Genomic DNA, 16168 nt, shown 5'->3' with positions numbered 1-16168 from the left:
ATGGGGGTAGCATGCCCGCTTTCTTCTCAATGAAGAGGTGTGTGCACGCATGCACGTGTGTACTTAAAACCTATCGGTCTACTCATTACAAGTCTGTTCTTGTTAAAACATCAAGTGAAAAGCAGTTATTACCAAAGAGGTACGGTGATCTCAGAAATTATCTTGGCTTGTTGTAGGGCAGTTGCCTAGCACACATGAAGCCCTGGGTTCAGTCCTTAGCAGTGTAAGACAGAAAGTTTTAGTTCACAGTAGATAGTCAAACGTACATTCAAGTTTTAACCGAGGGTAAATCTACTACATTAGAAAGGTCCACACCACCACTTTGGACATGAGGCATCTTGGTAAGGCAAAGAGGCAGTTCCCCTTGAAGCTCTGAGATATTTGAGATGGTGGCTTGAAAGGCAACACCCTTCTCTCTGAGACTCGCCTGCAGCTTCCCACAAGACCAGGATAGCAGGTTGGGGAGGGAGGGAGAGGAGCTCCCAGGCCACCCAGCCTTGAAAAGATTAGGCAGTAACTGCTTCCTGAACCAGCCCCTCAGGCCAACTTGACCCGGTTGGTCTCCAAGGAGACCACACAGCATCTAATCCTGACACTAGATGAGCAGAGCACCAGACTGCCTTCCTTGGAAGTCCATCAGTCCTATCAGAGGGAGCTCCAAAGCGACCATGGAAAATTCAAGAGCAGACAGCAGGCCAGAGCTGTCCTTCCTAGGGTACTAGACCCCTCTACAAAGCTTTCCAAGCGGGCTGCGGTGGATCCAGGGGATCACAGGTTTCCCCCACACCTCACCCCACCCGAAGGCTGTCTTAACTTTACTGAGGAATCTTTCCTTCTCTGAAAGCACGGTGTGGGGGGCTAAATTGTGTTGTGGTTGGAGAACCAGACTGTGAGTCTCCACGGGGAAAGAACCGTGTTGACCTCTGTGCCGGGCACCCTGCTTGCTGTCATATAAACACCCGGCCTTTGAATAAGTAGGGTCTAAATATCATGCCATTTGTACTGTTTTATGAACAAAGTTATCTGGCTCAGTCTGGAGAAGTCAGCCACCACATGGAAGGCCCAAACCAGCCATTCAGATGTGCCCATAGCTGACTGTGATTGTCCCCTCACTCAAGCTACCCAAGGCAACGCTCCTTTTAGGCTTCAATAGAATCAATAACCTTTTGTTTAAAGGACATACCTACAGAGTTTGCTGGTGGATGCTTCATTTAACATTGACCCAGGCACGAAATAAACAACCCCCTCACAACAACAATAAAAAACCTAAACTAACAAACCCAGTTTCCCTCAACAGCCTTAGATGGCCACTAGGCTGTTCTCAGCGTTCAATCTCGCAGTCCATAGCTCACATCCTCCCATCCCTGCAAGGGGGCAGGATGGGATTTCCTTCAGCAGGCGTGCACCTTGCACCTCAAAGGAGCCCTCTCAGCAGTCTGGAAATTGTTAACTCTGGCTATTGTGGAGCGGAGGCTTCAAAAAAGTTACTCTGTTACTACAGCTGATAGTGCACACCTCGTCAGCTGGATGACTCTCTACCTCTTCAGACCAAAGTTCTTACCATAGAAGACCTTTAAACCAGGACAACATTGAAACATACCAGCCATTAGCCATTGAGAGAGAGAGAGAGAGAGAGAGGGAGGGAGGGAGGGAGGGAGGGAGGGAGGGAGAGAGAGAGAGAGAGAGAGAGAGAGAGAGAGGGAGAGAGGGAGAGAGAGAGAGAGAACCTTAAAAGTGAGGCAGTTTTGACACAGGGCAGTGTCTGGAATTATGAACACTTTATACTAATGGAAATGAGGCAGAACAAGTAACAAGGTTCCATCCACAGAAGGTCCCTAGAATACTCAATTCATGGAGATAGACTAGTAAGGTGATTGCCAGGGTCTGGGGAAGGGAGATTGTGTTGGAGTGTCAAATAGTGTCGCTGAAAAAATGGACGATGGTGATGGCTGATTAACAATATATTTGATGCCACTCACCTACGCATTTAAAACTGGTTATAAGGATAAATTATATGCTATGTATAGCTTATAATTAAGAAAATAAAAAGAAGAAAAAGAGAAATTGCAGTGTGTAGAGAGAGAAGGAAAAGGAGTGACTGGAAACAGGCTCTGCCCCGCCCCCCCCCCCCCCCCCCCCGCACTACCTCTGTATGTTTTAATGAAATCAAGAAAACCACACCGGGAACTAATGTACTGACCAACCCCCCTCCCCACCGGCATCTGCTGCAGCACCAGAGTAAGACATCCTGGGCCAGTTTTATACCACAGGCATTGTAGGGTACGGATGAGTCACTCTGAGTTTGAAATGCATTTTGTGTAGGGGTTAAAAATACTCTCTCATGAATAACTCAGACCAAAAACTATATTAATGTCCGGATCGATTATCATTTTAAGAATAATAAGATTTCTAGATTAGAACCTCCTTTCAGAGCATAAAATGAAAAGTAGCAAAAGCAGACAAACTCTAGAGACTAGGAATAAATCCTTCATATCTTTGTCGTTTTTGTTAATCTTATTTTCTCCATCTCAACTTAAAAAAAAGCACCAAAACTCTCCCTCTATCCAGTCACCAGCCCCTCGGGTTAAGGCAGGTGGAATATATCACCCTGAGAACCCACTCTAGTTGTTTCTCCCCCACCCCCAACCCCGTCCCGCCAGCAATCTCAACACAATCAGATTCAAGACGAGAGAGGCAAGCTTACAGCTTAATTAGCCCAAGTTCACAACCAGCGCCCAGTGAACCTTCTTATCAAACCTCTGGGACTACCTCATCTGCCCATGGCTAACCCTGTCCGAGATAGGGATCCTGCTGCAACCAGCAAAAACCCTGCTTAGCCCGGCCGCGCCTCCCCAGAAAGGGCTGAGACCAGGCTGCCCCAGACACAGAGCCTCTCTCCTCCCAAATGCCCTTCAAATCGCCCAGGAAGGTGTGGGTTGCAAGTGGTTTCGGTCGCTCGAAGGAACTGGGCGGGCAGGTGTAGGTCGTAAAGAAGCCACCCCAGTCTCCGTGCGATTTGCACTAGTTAAGAAACTTCGAAGTTAATTTAGCAGACACTTTTAAAGCAGTCGGAAAACCCGAGGTTGGGGTAGGGGAGGTCTGAGGAGAGGCCAGCAACCGAAAAGCACCAGCAAGGTAACTAAAGAGTACCACAAAGGCGTCCCCAGGTACCAAGAGGGCGGTCGGCGCCCTTCACCAGAAAAAAAAAGAACTGCAGAGCAGCCTGCGAGAGGTGACTCCCGCGGGGAGCCCAGCCTGGCGCACGCCACCCGATGACTTACTGGCTTGGGCATCTTGGCTGGCTGGTGGCTGCGTGGGTCCTCGGAAAGTCGGCTCTACGGCGGCAGCTGAGACACGTCGGGACCTGCAGACGGAGGGAAGCCCTGAGCGCGCCCCGCAGGCCGGAGCTTAAGAACAGGCCGGGCGGTGCCGGCTGAGTCACCGCCCAGCCCGGGCCGGGCGCGGGGCGGGGCGGGGCGCGGGGGCGCGCGGGACGCGAAGCCGAGCTCCGGAGAGTTTCATTTCGTCTAGCAACCGTTGCCCTAGAGCTGAAACCGCGACCGCGGGACATTTTTAGAGAAACGCTTTTTTCTTTTTTTCCCCTACAAACTGGGAGCGGCCGGGAGGGGGCGTGTCCACGCAGCCTGCCGCGCTTCGCGGGGCCCCGGGACGGAGGCGCGCACCGAGGATCCGGCTCCACTCTATCCCCCCCCCCCGTGCACAGGTGGTCCCTCCCCTCCTCCACCCCGCCGGGGAGCGTAAGCGGCGGGACACCGAACGGGGCGGGACCCGGCGAGGTGCGCCCGCCAAGATGGCTGCTGCCCGACGGGGTCCGGACGGAACGGGACCCGGGACCTCCCGCCGCGCGCCCTGGCTCACGGCCGCGCGGAGTCTGGGGCCGCTGGCGAGCGCGGAGGGAGGAGGGGGCTGGTGGTGCGCCACGCCATCCTAAGCGGAGTCGAGGAAATGCACCTCCACGTGGTGGGGCGGCGGCCACCGGGCCGTTCGTGGGTGGGGCGGCCGGGTCTCACAGTGGTCATGGCCCCCGGTCCCCGTGCACGTGGCCTGCGCAGCCTCCGAAGCAGACCCGCGCCTGGAAGATCCCATTCCCGCATGCTTTAAACAACTCATGTGCTGTCTTACTCGACTTGACTCCGCGGGGAGTCGCCTCTGAAGACCTAAACTAATTCTGAAAGTTGTTTTTTTTTTCTATCTAGTAGTCCTCAAAGGGACTCACACACACGCCCGCCCTGTAACACTCCTGGGCACGTGTTCCCTGGTGATCTGTGGCATTTGTTGGACTGTGATCAAAATATTGATTCTCAAAGTCTGGTTCTGAGACAACTAAGCTCCACCGGTGGTTGGTGTTGGGTGAAGGTTGAGACCAGAGCTGCTCCCCGGTAACTTTCTGGTGGGGTGAGGAGGGGGGACTGCATGGGTTGATTACTTGGTTTTCTTATCGGCAAAACTGCCCAATTTTGTGGCACCTCTTCCGTGAGGTTGTCACAAGGAGTAGATGGATTGGATGTGAAACGCACTCTGCTCCATTCCAGTACAGAGTATACAGTGACTGGGAGGAGGTCCTTTTGTACTTAGTATCCTAATTTCTAGAATAGGACCGTAGGAGCAACGCCTAGAAAGCTGTAGACGTAAATGAACGTAGCTTAGTGCTGGATTCCAAGTGCTACACAGTCTGTTGCGGGATCACATGGCTCGGGACTGCATGTTTAGGCATGTCAGGGGCCTGGCAAAGACTGAGGCCATGGCTTGGATGGCCTCTCATCAGCACAGTCCTTTCCCTTGAAAGATGGAATTCTTTTTTATTAAAATGAAAATCATATAATGAATAATAAACTATGGAGGATGTTCAGAGCACGTACAGCAAGAACATCTCAGATTGGACATACTCCTGACCCAGCCCACCTGGCTGCCTTCTTCCCCCATGCCTTGACAGTGCCTGCATCTAATCCAGTTCTGATCTTAACTCAGTTTACAGTCTGAAGTAGCAGTGGCCCGAGGCCTTCAGAAGCCTTTCTGAACCTTACCCTCCAGAGGAATTTTGAAAAACAGCCAGTACGGTGTAGTAAAAATAAAAGGATGACAGGATTTAGAAACAACAATGAAAGCTGTGTTCTGTCTTCAGCAGTTCCCAGCTGGTCACTGGGCAAGCCACGCAACCCAGCGTCCAGGCCACCTCCTCATCCCTACGGCAGAGGTGCACTCTGTAGACATCTTGCAGAATCCTTACAGCTGCTGAGTCGGTCACATGGGGAGAGCACGCATGCATATTCGACATATGTATATGCTTTCTCAGATAAATTGGCATCACAAAGTCATATTTTGTATGTACTTTTCTCATGCATCTCCCATTACTATAAACCCTAAAACGTACAGTTAAAAGTAACTGTACAGGAAAAACTTGCCCCCCCCCACACACATATTACATCTAATGATTGTTTTAGAAGGATGTGTCAGGGGTCATCTCTTTCTATCCGACTTAAATTCCCTCAGCCCAGCACTTTTAGGGGTCTGAACTGCAAGGCAGTCTATGGAAAGGTGGCCTAGAAAGTCGTGTCTTTACCACCATCCTATCACCCCACGCCTGGTGATTGGGATACACACGTAGATTTGAGAACTTCTGACTTAGGATATATTAACAATAGGAGCCTGATGTGAATTACTTACCTTGCATGGCTCTTTACCCTTTGGAAGCCTGTAACTGTATCTATCTGAAAGTAGTGTTGGATAACAGGATAATCAGTGCCTCTGAAGGCCAAGAGAAAGCTGTGTAGCGAGGGCTCATGGGTACTATCCCACCAGCTATTCAGCTGGCCACTTACTCTGACTGAAGCCATATTTTAGGTTTTCTGATTTTCAGGCATGGGGGCCTGATCACATGTCGTCCTCAGGAGCCAGGAGGAAGTCTCTGGGCACCTTACTTGGAGTTCCTCCAGCAAGGTTAAAGCCAACCAGACAGGGCCTCCCTTGGACATATGTAGTTTGAGAAGTCACTTGCTCTGATACACCCTCTAGTCTTTGTATCAAACCACCTGAGAGCCTGTCTCCAGACAGGTGCCGGGTTAATCTCAACCAATTAAGGCAAGTCTGCAGAGAGTATGCCAATCTCCAGCTTTGGAAGGGCAGTCAATAAACGATAGGGAAACAAATACAGGCCGAGCGCCCTTGGCCAAACAAGGATCTGGGTACTCCTTCAGCACTTAACCTTGGGTGAAAATTAAAGACTGGGGACTCTGTCTGCAGACAGGGAGATGATCCGTGGAGGGGAGTTCCAGCATTGGCAATACTCTGTCAAGGTGGCGTCCCCCCATGTCTTTTATTGCATCCTTTCTAGGACCGGAAAATTTCTTTTAAACGTAACCCCAGGGCAAGCTTTTCATTACCTAAATGTTCTGTGGAGAAATGCAATCTTATAAAGTCCCGGGAACTGCTCGTGTAAATTCCTGATAGCATTGAAGTTTCCTTTCTGGCTTCTGGAAGGGCAACAGGTCTCTTCTAAGCCAGTGGGTGAGAGGGTGGCTCAGTAGCCTGAGGGTGCCACTCAGCTGTGTCCAAGTGTGTGTTAACATCTGGAAAGCGTGGTAGGGAGTTCTCCCGGACAGTAAGCCAGGGTGTGTCCGGGGTCAGTTTTGACAGCACGCTTGCTAAGAAGAACGCTACCCGTCACTGTTTTGTTTTAACTGTTTTTCTCATTTAACAATTTGCATAAATATCATTAAAAGTTTTATAGAAAAGAGTACCAGGTAGTATATCTTCTGATATTATAATATTTTCTTGTCTTTTCATAATTTTTCCCTTGTCTTGAAAAGAGATATTCTAGCTTCTTAGCCTGTGGTATAACTAGGAGAAGGAGGAATCCCCAGTCAGATCTGTTCAGAGACGCTCATTTTATGAGAAAGCAAGCTGGGGACATGAAGAGTCCTCCTTCTTCTAGCGGACTTCCCCTGTCCAGACCGCCATTTACTTCTGGGATTCTGTGTTCTCCGCTCTGCCTTCACTCTTCTCTGCGTCCTTCCACAGACTTTCCTGACTCACTGTGGCCTAGACCAGGCCCTCATGGGACACGCCACCCTCCTAGGTCATTCCATCAGGCCCCAGGGCTTTAGTTGCATCTCCACCTCTGACCTTGGTTTCCCCAAAGGGGCCCCCATTCCTCAAGCCTTCCCCTACCCCTTCTCAGCAAACAGCCTTATTTAGCAGCCTTGTGTTTTCTGCCCCCCAGTCTTCACCCAAAGGCCTGGCTATGGGGAGCACGTCCCAGCAGGCTTTCCAGAAGCAGCGCTCCCTTCCAGCCCAGAGTTGCTCTGCAGTTACTACCCCTGTTTCCTCTCAGCCCAACCAAAGTCAACACTCCTGTCTGTCTGGTTTGCTGACCAGGACCTCAGCACCAGAGCAGTGCCTGCGGCCCTGCGGATGTTCAATCAATGTGTCATAGCAAATGAACAGACACTACTAGTTACTGCCAAAGCTGGGGACTCAGGTTAGGTTACCGTCCTTACACCATCTCGCCTGTCTGCTAAGGGTGATGACTAGCCATGATACAGTTTACCTAGAAGTCTTTCCTTAACCACCTTGACTTTCCAAATTGTTAACAATAATTTACGTGTGTGCGTAGAGGTTTTCTAGGTTCCCTTTGTGGTCTGTGCATTACAATTTTTATTGTGTTCATCGTTTGCTTATTTTTGGTGCCGTTGTATGAATACATGTATGATTTGTGTATGAATACATGTATGATCTTGTATGCGCGAGTGTGAGCCCAGGAGTGGCCGTGCCATGGTACACACATGAAGATCAGAGGACAACCTCGGCTCTTGGTCCTTACCTTCTGCCTTGCTTAAGGTGTGGCCTCTTGCCCACACTGCCTATGAGCTTCCATGGACTCTCTTCTCTGTTTCTCATCTTTCTGTGAAGTGCTGAGATCATAGACTACTCTGTCTACTTTTACCTGGGTTCTGGGGGTCCAAACCCCCATGTTTATACTCCCATGCCAAGTGCTTTCCCTATTAAGCCGTTCCCCCATCCTCATTTTGTGTTTTGTTTGTTCTGTGGTTGTCTTGAGGTCCCACATAGCTCAGGCTGACCTCGAACTTGTTGTGCATCTCAGACTGACTTCTGGGGTTTTGATTTCCTGCCCCTACCTCTCAAGTGCTAGAATTTCAGGCTTCTGCCATCATTCCTGGCTTTATGGAGCACTACGGACTAAACCTACAGCTTCTTGCATACTAGGCAAGCAGTCTGCCAACTTAAGTACAGTCCCAGCCCCACCCCTGGGTTCCAATAAGCTTGATAGTCTGCTTCCCCGGGGCAGGTAGTGACAGCTGGTCACATGGATGACACTAAACAGACCCAGCACCTGGGCTCGCAGGCACCACCAGCACATTCCTCAGGAGCTCCCAGGGCAGGCAGTGCAGCTTGGGAGTGGATTGACAATCACAGCGGTGACGTCTCAGGACAAGGGCATATACCCTCTCTCTACTATCAGAAAATGCATTATTTCACCCTTTAATTGTTTTATAATTCTGTTGTGTGAGTGGGTGTTTTGCCTGCATCTATTCTGTGTATTGCGTGCAGGTAGTGCTCTTGGAGGTCAGAGGGACATTGGATCCCCTGGCACTGGAACTACAGAAAGTGCTGGGGATTGAACCCAGGTCCTCCAGAAGAGCATCAAGTGCTTGTAACCACTGAGCCATCTCTCCTGAGCCATTGCTCCTGAGCCATCGCTCCAGACCCTATTTTGCTATTTAATATTTTAAAATTCCAGAAGGGAATTCAGTCTACAGATACGTGCCCACTATTTATAGATTTAATGATTATTAATATTTCATCCCATTATCTTAAGATTTTAAAAAGTATTCTAGATGAAGCCTACTTAGCCCTCACCAGGACAATCAGTATTCTAAAGACATCATATCTTTACTATGGACATATCCATATGGAAAGAGGTTTGTTTACATGAAACATAATATTTCCCAGATTTTGTTTTAAAAGTTATTTATTAAGCACATAAGCATTAAGATTTTAAAGTGAGTCTCTTCTGTCCCCAGCCCAAGGTAAGGCCACCTGTTGTCAGTCCTGGTATCTCGATGCCTGGAGCCTCGCAAAAGACAGAGCTCAGTGAAGATCTATGAAATGAAGGAAACACAGAACACTGTGTATTCTTTGTGGTGTCGGTGATGGCTCATCAGACACGTAGCTAGCTATCTGGATCCTGAGACTTGACATGCAGCCTTGGAGATTTTCTAATTGTTATTAATTATTATTATTTCTTTTCCAGACAGGGTTTCTCTGTGTATCTTTGGCTGTCCTGGAACTCACTCTGTAGACCAGGTTAGCCTTGAACTTAGAGATCTACCTACCTCTGCGTCCACCACCACCAGGCTTAAAATTTTTTTTTTAATTTAAAATAAAATAAAATCTTTTTGACACATCAGCAAATAAAATCTGTGGCATGTATCGCATTTGGTGTGATGTGGTTAGATCCTAAGGACTCCCTCCAGAATGAATTCATCTTCGTAATATCTTTATTTGTTTTGTTTGTTTTTCAAGACAGGGTTTCTCTGTGTATCTTTGGCTGTCCTGAAACTCACTCTGTAGACCAGGCTGGACTCGAACTCACAGAGATCCTCCTGCCTCTGGGCGAGCGCCACCGCCGCCTGGCTTATCTTCATTAACATTTTAAGCAATGCTTTAGCCTAGGCTGAAACACACTGCATACAGCCGTATATTTCTTTGACAAATATTTTTGAGCTACATGAATCTCTTCTCAAGCCGTGGGTTGGCTGCAAGAAGTCCCTGAAGTCGACTGTCATTGCAGTTTGGCCTTTGGCTGTTTGGAGTTTACCAGATTTCCCCTGCATTTCTAAGAAACTGGCCTTGTCACTTGGCCGATTTATATTACCAAGGCAATCCCCAGGCTGGGACCTCAGGTGACCCTGGGAATTTTATTCAGGAACGCGTGGACAGTGGGTGGTGGAGCCCAAAGACTCCGGGAACTGGGTCTGGCCCTTGCCCCAGCAGTAACTGTGAGTATTGGCAGGCACTTCAGACCCTGGGCTGGTGACAGACAAGGACGTGAGCAGACTGAAGACCCTGGGGACTTGGAGAAGCAGGATAACTGGGAGGGCTATTGTCAAGCTAGAATGTGGGCCCTGTCTTGCCAATGTCCCAAGTCCCCAAAAAGCCTGAAACTGATTTTTATATGAAATCTCTCAATTGTTAAATGTTGGCAACGAGTTGAACCTTTTGGGGTTTTCCTTCAAAATGCTCTCCTAGCCAGATGAAGCATGTGTGCAGGCCAGGTGTGTGTGCATCCTTTGTGTATGTTCCACAGCCCTGACTGAGCATCTGTTGTGTGGATTGGGTCCAATTTGTCTCTCAGGGCATGCTTGGCACTCCCAGGCAACACCACTAGCAGGGCTGTTCCTCTTGGGGGTTAGGGAGGCGGCTGGCCTCTGGCCCGTGTGCATAGACCCTCTGTTTTCGGCATGACCAAAGACTGCTGGCCATTTTAGGCTTTGGATCTAGGAATATCCAAGGATGGAATTTCCCCTCATTTGTGGTATATACTAGCCTGAACTGTTGGCCATGGGTCTTTCTCTCTGGCAGCTTCCATCTGGGCTGTGTGCTCAAACCCCTCATTTGCTCCACCACTATATAAGGAGGAGTACCTTGCCAGCAGATCGACCTGTGTCCTCAGACTGGCAGCGATGGCTACTGTTCCTGTGACTGCTACATGTCCCATCTGCCTGTCTTACTGCAGAGTGATGAAACCTACTCAGAGACCAGTAGATGATGGTGCAACACACTCAGGCAGCTGGCTTCTTCTCAAGGCACACCTACCTACGCAGTTTTTTTTTTTCATGTTTTTCTTTTAGATCTACCAATAACAAACTAGGGGCCTTAGGTACACACTTCCTGGGGCTTGCTTTCATTTTGAAAATTATTTCTTAAAAAGATAAAGTTGGGGCTGGAGAGATGGCTCAGTGGTAAAAAGTACTTAACTGCTGCTCTTGCAGAGGACCCACTGCCTGTAACTGTGGTTCCAAGGGACCTGACAGCTTCTCACCAGGCGTACACATGGCATGCACGTGGTACACATACCTGCGTGTAGAAAAAGCACTCATAAATATATATGAAAGAAAAGTCGCTCACTCACAAACAAAAGGCTATTTTGCATCTCAGGGTGGTTTCCTGGTTTCCTCCTAGACAGTGATGGGACGGACCCTCACAAACTGGTGGGTGGAGAAGCCCATAGGAATGTGGCCAGACTGGGTCATGGGACTCTCAAGCTCTGATGGCCTCGATTCATTCCAGAACTTCTACAGCCTGTCTATCATCTCCCAGAACTTGCAACATAGAAGACCTTCTAATTGAGGAAGACCTCAGGGAGATGAGCTGGTCACTGTGAAGGAGCCCATGAGGCTAGCATGCCGGCCCCTTCCTAATGCTGTGTGGAGGACTCATCTGCACCTGTAGTCTGTCTGTCCTTTACCCTTCGGAGAGAGCACCAAGGGCTCTTAGCCCCTTCCAGCACTGCTTGGCCTCTTCAAGTCTTCCGAGCCATGGTGCCAGCCCTCTGCCACTTCCCATAAGGCAATGCAGGAGATCAAGGCTGCCGCTGACCAGGAGGCACCCTCATCCACTCTGCCATTCAGTTCTGAGGTTGTTTTTTACACACATTCCATAGTGGCAGCCTTATCAACAGCGAAGCCTTAGGGCCGCGTGTCAGAGCTGGGATGGAAGAAAGATGTCAGGAGTAGCAGTATTACCTACTAGGCCTCTTCAAACTGCAACACACACTTGCCTCCGTCTGGCTCTTCATCCAAGAGCTGGGAAGAAAGATTACCCATCAAGGGCTGTGTCCAGGCCATAGATCAACCAAGGTAGCCCAGAGAAAACAGAAACTTCATCAAGGCATTCTCCAGCAATAAGGCTTTTCACCTTGGTGTTCTGGTATCTCAGAATCCTGTCTCTGATTTATCTAAACTGGCTTCCCCAGGGTCCCTCTGCACCTCCCCATTCTCTGGCATCTTGCATGTTCTGTCAGGACCACTACCTTCAACACTCCTACCTTTCCATTCTTAAAATACCACTTAGGGACCAAGCTCCCCTCCACTGACTCTGTTCACTGAGTACTATACCAGCTCTCAAACCCTCTCAGGCTAGATTAACTTGGTCTGAATCTCCCTGCGTACAGTTAGTTACATCAGTGACATTCTAGGGCAAGGCAGATTTTGGCTCCTTGAAGACATGTCTGACACAGAGAAAGTTCAGTTGTCTTAGCCCAGCACTGGGGTCACTTTTCTTCTGGGCCTCCTCATAGCTCCAAGACTTCTCAGCAAACAGCAATTACATATGTGAGGCCGAAGCAGAAATATCTAGTGTTGCAGACAAGCCTGGGCTACACAGCAGGACCCTGACTCAGTGAATCAAAACAAACAAACATGAATGAACAACTGAGCTAGGGTACCGGCTAACCCATGAATGTTTATTTCGGCAGATATTTTCTGGGAGAGCCCACCTGCTGAGATTGAGTTCAGCTCTTTCTGTTGTAATTTTTAATGTAGCTAAGGCATATTTTGTTCCTACGCATCTTCTACAAACTGTTGTATGCGTGTATTTTGGGTTATATAAATGACGAAGCTGAAGGATTCTATCTCCTTCATATCTCCCCACCCCTGACTCATCACTGTTTTCATTGCCCACCCATGGTGCCATGGGTTTATGGAATTCATTATTTCTCATGCCTGCATCATCCTTTGTGTGTGCACCTATCACCCTTCCCCTGCCCCTCCTCCCAGGTCCACAGTCAGGTCTACCTCCAACTCCTCTGGTTACTGATGCCAAGACCATCTCTGCGAGCATGTCTCTCAGGACTCGAGAATTTCCATAGAGCAGATGACCACAAGAGTGTCATGGAGAGATAGCCATACATCATTCAAACTAGGGCAACCTAGAGGACGAGTGGGTTTGTGTTGCTGGAGACTGCTCATTTGTTTCCCGGCCACCCAGACCCAAAATAATCACACCGAAACTGTATTAATTAAATCACTGCTTGGCCTATTAGCTCAGATTTCTTATTAACTAACTCTTACACCTTAAATTAACCCATTTCTATTGTTTTGTATTTTACCACGAGACTCGTGGTTTCCCGGTTAGGTTCCAGGGCGTCTGTCTCCTTTGTCAGCTACGTGGCGTCTCCCTTAGGTTTGCCTGCCCATCTTGTGATGGAGTCACATAGTGCCCTTCCAGCGCAGTGCAGTTTGCCCACAGCGCAGCCTCTCAAGGAGGCACAAGAATGCTCCTGCTTTGAGGCCTCTGCCAAGCAGGCCCCAGAGTCAAGTCACTCCCAAAGCGCTCAGGTAGGTGCTCCTCATTCGTGAAGGCTACCCCCAGCTTCTCTCCTCTCTCTTCCACCCACGTCCCTGGCTAATCCCTCACAATTCCACTTATGGCCATCTCTTCTCTTCCAGCTCCCCTCCACTGCTGCTTCCCCAGACGGCCATAGACCCAAACCCCCATCCCTTAGCTTGAGCTGTGCAGACCCCAAGGGCTGTTCTGGACCTGACACCTGGGACTTCACCATGATATGCATTGGAGTGACTCAGCCTTGGCTTTGTGCTCCTCACCTCGGACCTTAGATCTAGTCCTTGGCGCCTCTAGTTTTGTGTTCTCACACAGGCATTCCTCCTTCTCATTAAACGCCGACTCTGTGCAAGGTACGGGATGGTCCTGACTATGGAACCTGTTTTCTTGGCCACATAAGGGTGTGTGCTCGGTAAGTCTATCCCCAGGTGCCCTGGGGCTTTGAGAACCTGGGCGATAGTGGCTTGCATTTTATTCCTTTTTCCAGGAATTGGCGTTTAGGGAGAGCCCTGCACCTGATGACCCATGCCCTGATTGCAGATCACTGTGAACTTTCGGGAAGTCAGCCGCTCCTCATTTGCTCTCCTTGGGTGCTCTGAGAGGTGAATATTAACGTCTGTCAGGGCATAGAGGTTAAGTAGCTTACGTGAGACCCACGGGCAGGAGCAAGGGAGCCAAGATTGGACCTAGCCTGTCAGTCAGCAAAGCATTCATTTTTGTCACCATCACAGAGCCAGCCACTTAAGTTATCACCCTGACCGTATCTGACTCTTATATGGAGATTCTCGTTTCCCCTGCCCTGGGTAACCACATTAATTTTCACACGTCACCTCTCAGTCCATTCATTTAACCCACAGATGTTCCCTAAGTGCCTGGCTTAGGTCAGGCATGGCTTCCATGTGACCTATTATTGAGAACAGCCCTGACTCAGCAGGTGGAACTGTGTTTTGGATCTGCCAGTGTGTCTGCTTGTTCTCCGGCAACATCTCACAGGCCAGTAGCTTCTGGGGCAGCCTAGCCTGGCAGGTGCTAGGAAGAGGTGGGGCCTGCAACGAAGTCTGGCCCCCTGGAGATAGAGAGACCCAGGGCCAGCAGAGCTGCAGGTACCAAAAGAGTCCAAGAAGGGAGGCCTAGCCAGTGTGCAAAGGACACAGACATGGGCACTGTCTACGTGGCTCGTGTGGAGTCTAGAGGTCCAGCTACAGGCTCATGGTCAAGGTCAAACCCTCTAGCGCAGAAGCAGGATTCTTTGTGGGTCCTCTGAAAAGATCAGCAAAATGAATGGAGGCCCTCTCCCTGGACCACACTGCTGTACCTGCAACACAGAGGAGGCAGGGAGCACAGACCACCTGGGGTTAAACGTGGGTCATTTTCATGTTGTCTAGCAGAAAGATGCGGGCTTCAAGAAGGACAAGTACCACTGCCGGAACATGTAGCTTAGCGGTAGACCAGCATGTGTGAGCTCCTGGGTTTGATCCCCAGTAAAGAGAGGGAGAAGAGGAGAGAGAGAGAGAGAGAGAGAGAGAGAGAGAGAGAGAGAGAGAGAACAGGTCCTGTGACCAAATGAGGTAGTTCAGCACAGTGAGCAAGTGTCAGCCCATGTGGAGGACCAGACAGCCTCTCAGCTGCTCTCTGACTCCCTTCCAGTCTTCTGTGGAGAGCCCACGGCCCTCTGTGACACCCTTCCTCTGTTTTAGTCACACAGGGATACTTCTCCCCAGCCATTGTGGACAGTCCAGCTGCTCTACTTTTTCTGGACCTTTCCTCCACCCAGGTGTGCTCTGCATACCCGTGGGTCCCGGCCCCTTCCCATCCAGGATCTGGCTTCTCCTTTAAACAAGCGCTTTCTCCCCTTTCCAGATCTTGCACCCACTTTCGCCTGTCCTCCTGGCCACCCCAAGCTCCTGTCACTCTTGCTGTGTAGCTCTTTCCAGGCAGCCCTGGTCTTTGCCTCCTCTTGGTTTTCCAGGTGTCAATAACAAAGCACACAAGCTTAGCAGCTTAAACAATAGCCATGTCTTTCTCCATCTCTGGATGCCTAAAGTGTGGAGTCAACGAGTCTGCAGGCTACACTCCCTTTGAAACGTGGGGGAGAGAATCGACCCTAGCTTCTTCCAGCTTCAGGCAACCCCAGAAGTCCCTTGGACAGTTCCAGTATTGCTCCAATCACTCACGGCCTCTGTGGCTCATTGTCATCTCTCTTCTGTGTCTCTGTATGTCAGAACAATTGAACTAAAGGCTGAACACACTCTAGTGAGAACTCACAGTACCTTAGCATCTTCAGTGACCCTGTTTCCAAATACACATTCTGACACCCTGGAGGTTAAACCATCAACACAATTAAACCCACATCTGATAGTCACTTATTTATTTGTATGTGTGTATGTGGACATGCTTGTACACATGCAGACGTGTGTGTAGAGACCAGAGGACAACCTCGGGTGCCATTTCTCAGTCACCATCCACCTGGATTTTTGAGCAGGTGTCTCACTGGCCTGGAACTCACCAAGAAGACTCGGTTGTTTGACCAGGAAGCCCTGGGAATCTGTCTGTCTCTGCCACCTTGCCATGGGATGATGAGTGTGTGCCTCCATGCCTAGCATTTTGTATGTGTGGATTCTGGGGGTTGAACTCAGGTTTACTGACTGAACTGGTTCCCTGTGTGCCCCCTCCCCACCACACAATCTGGCTTTAGTTAACTAGGTTCCATAGATCCGTCTCAGCACCAATGTCCTGGACTGCAGCCAGGTGGTTTTGGTATCAGGCAGATGATGTGGAGTTGCCT

At 49.6% G+C, this 16168-nt stretch overlaps 1 protein-coding gene across 1 annotated transcript in view; it reads right to left on the bottom strand.

Moving 5' to 3' along the window:
* Ezr (ezrin) overlaps nucleotides 1-3396 on the bottom strand; it is a 42016-nt gene extending 38620 nt beyond the window's left edge. Inside the window, exon 1 of the mRNA XM_057762682.1 lies at nucleotides 3282-3396. Within this exon, the coding sequence (XP_057618665.1) occupies nucleotides 3282-3293 (12 nt within the window). The 5' untranslated portion in view covers nucleotides 3294-3396. The remainder of the gene's footprint in view (nucleotides 1-3281) is intronic.
* Nucleotides 3397-16168: the final 12772 nt, after the last annotated feature.

Source organism: Chionomys nivalis, chromosome 2, assembly GCF_950005125.1.
Source record: "Chionomys nivalis chromosome 2, mChiNiv1.1, whole genome shotgun sequence".
In the NCBI taxonomy this organism is placed as follows: domain Eukaryota; kingdom Metazoa; phylum Chordata; class Mammalia; order Rodentia; family Cricetidae; genus Chionomys; species Chionomys nivalis.
Note: the sequence above shows the minus strand (reverse complement) of the source record. Positions and strands in the feature narration are given on the sequence as shown.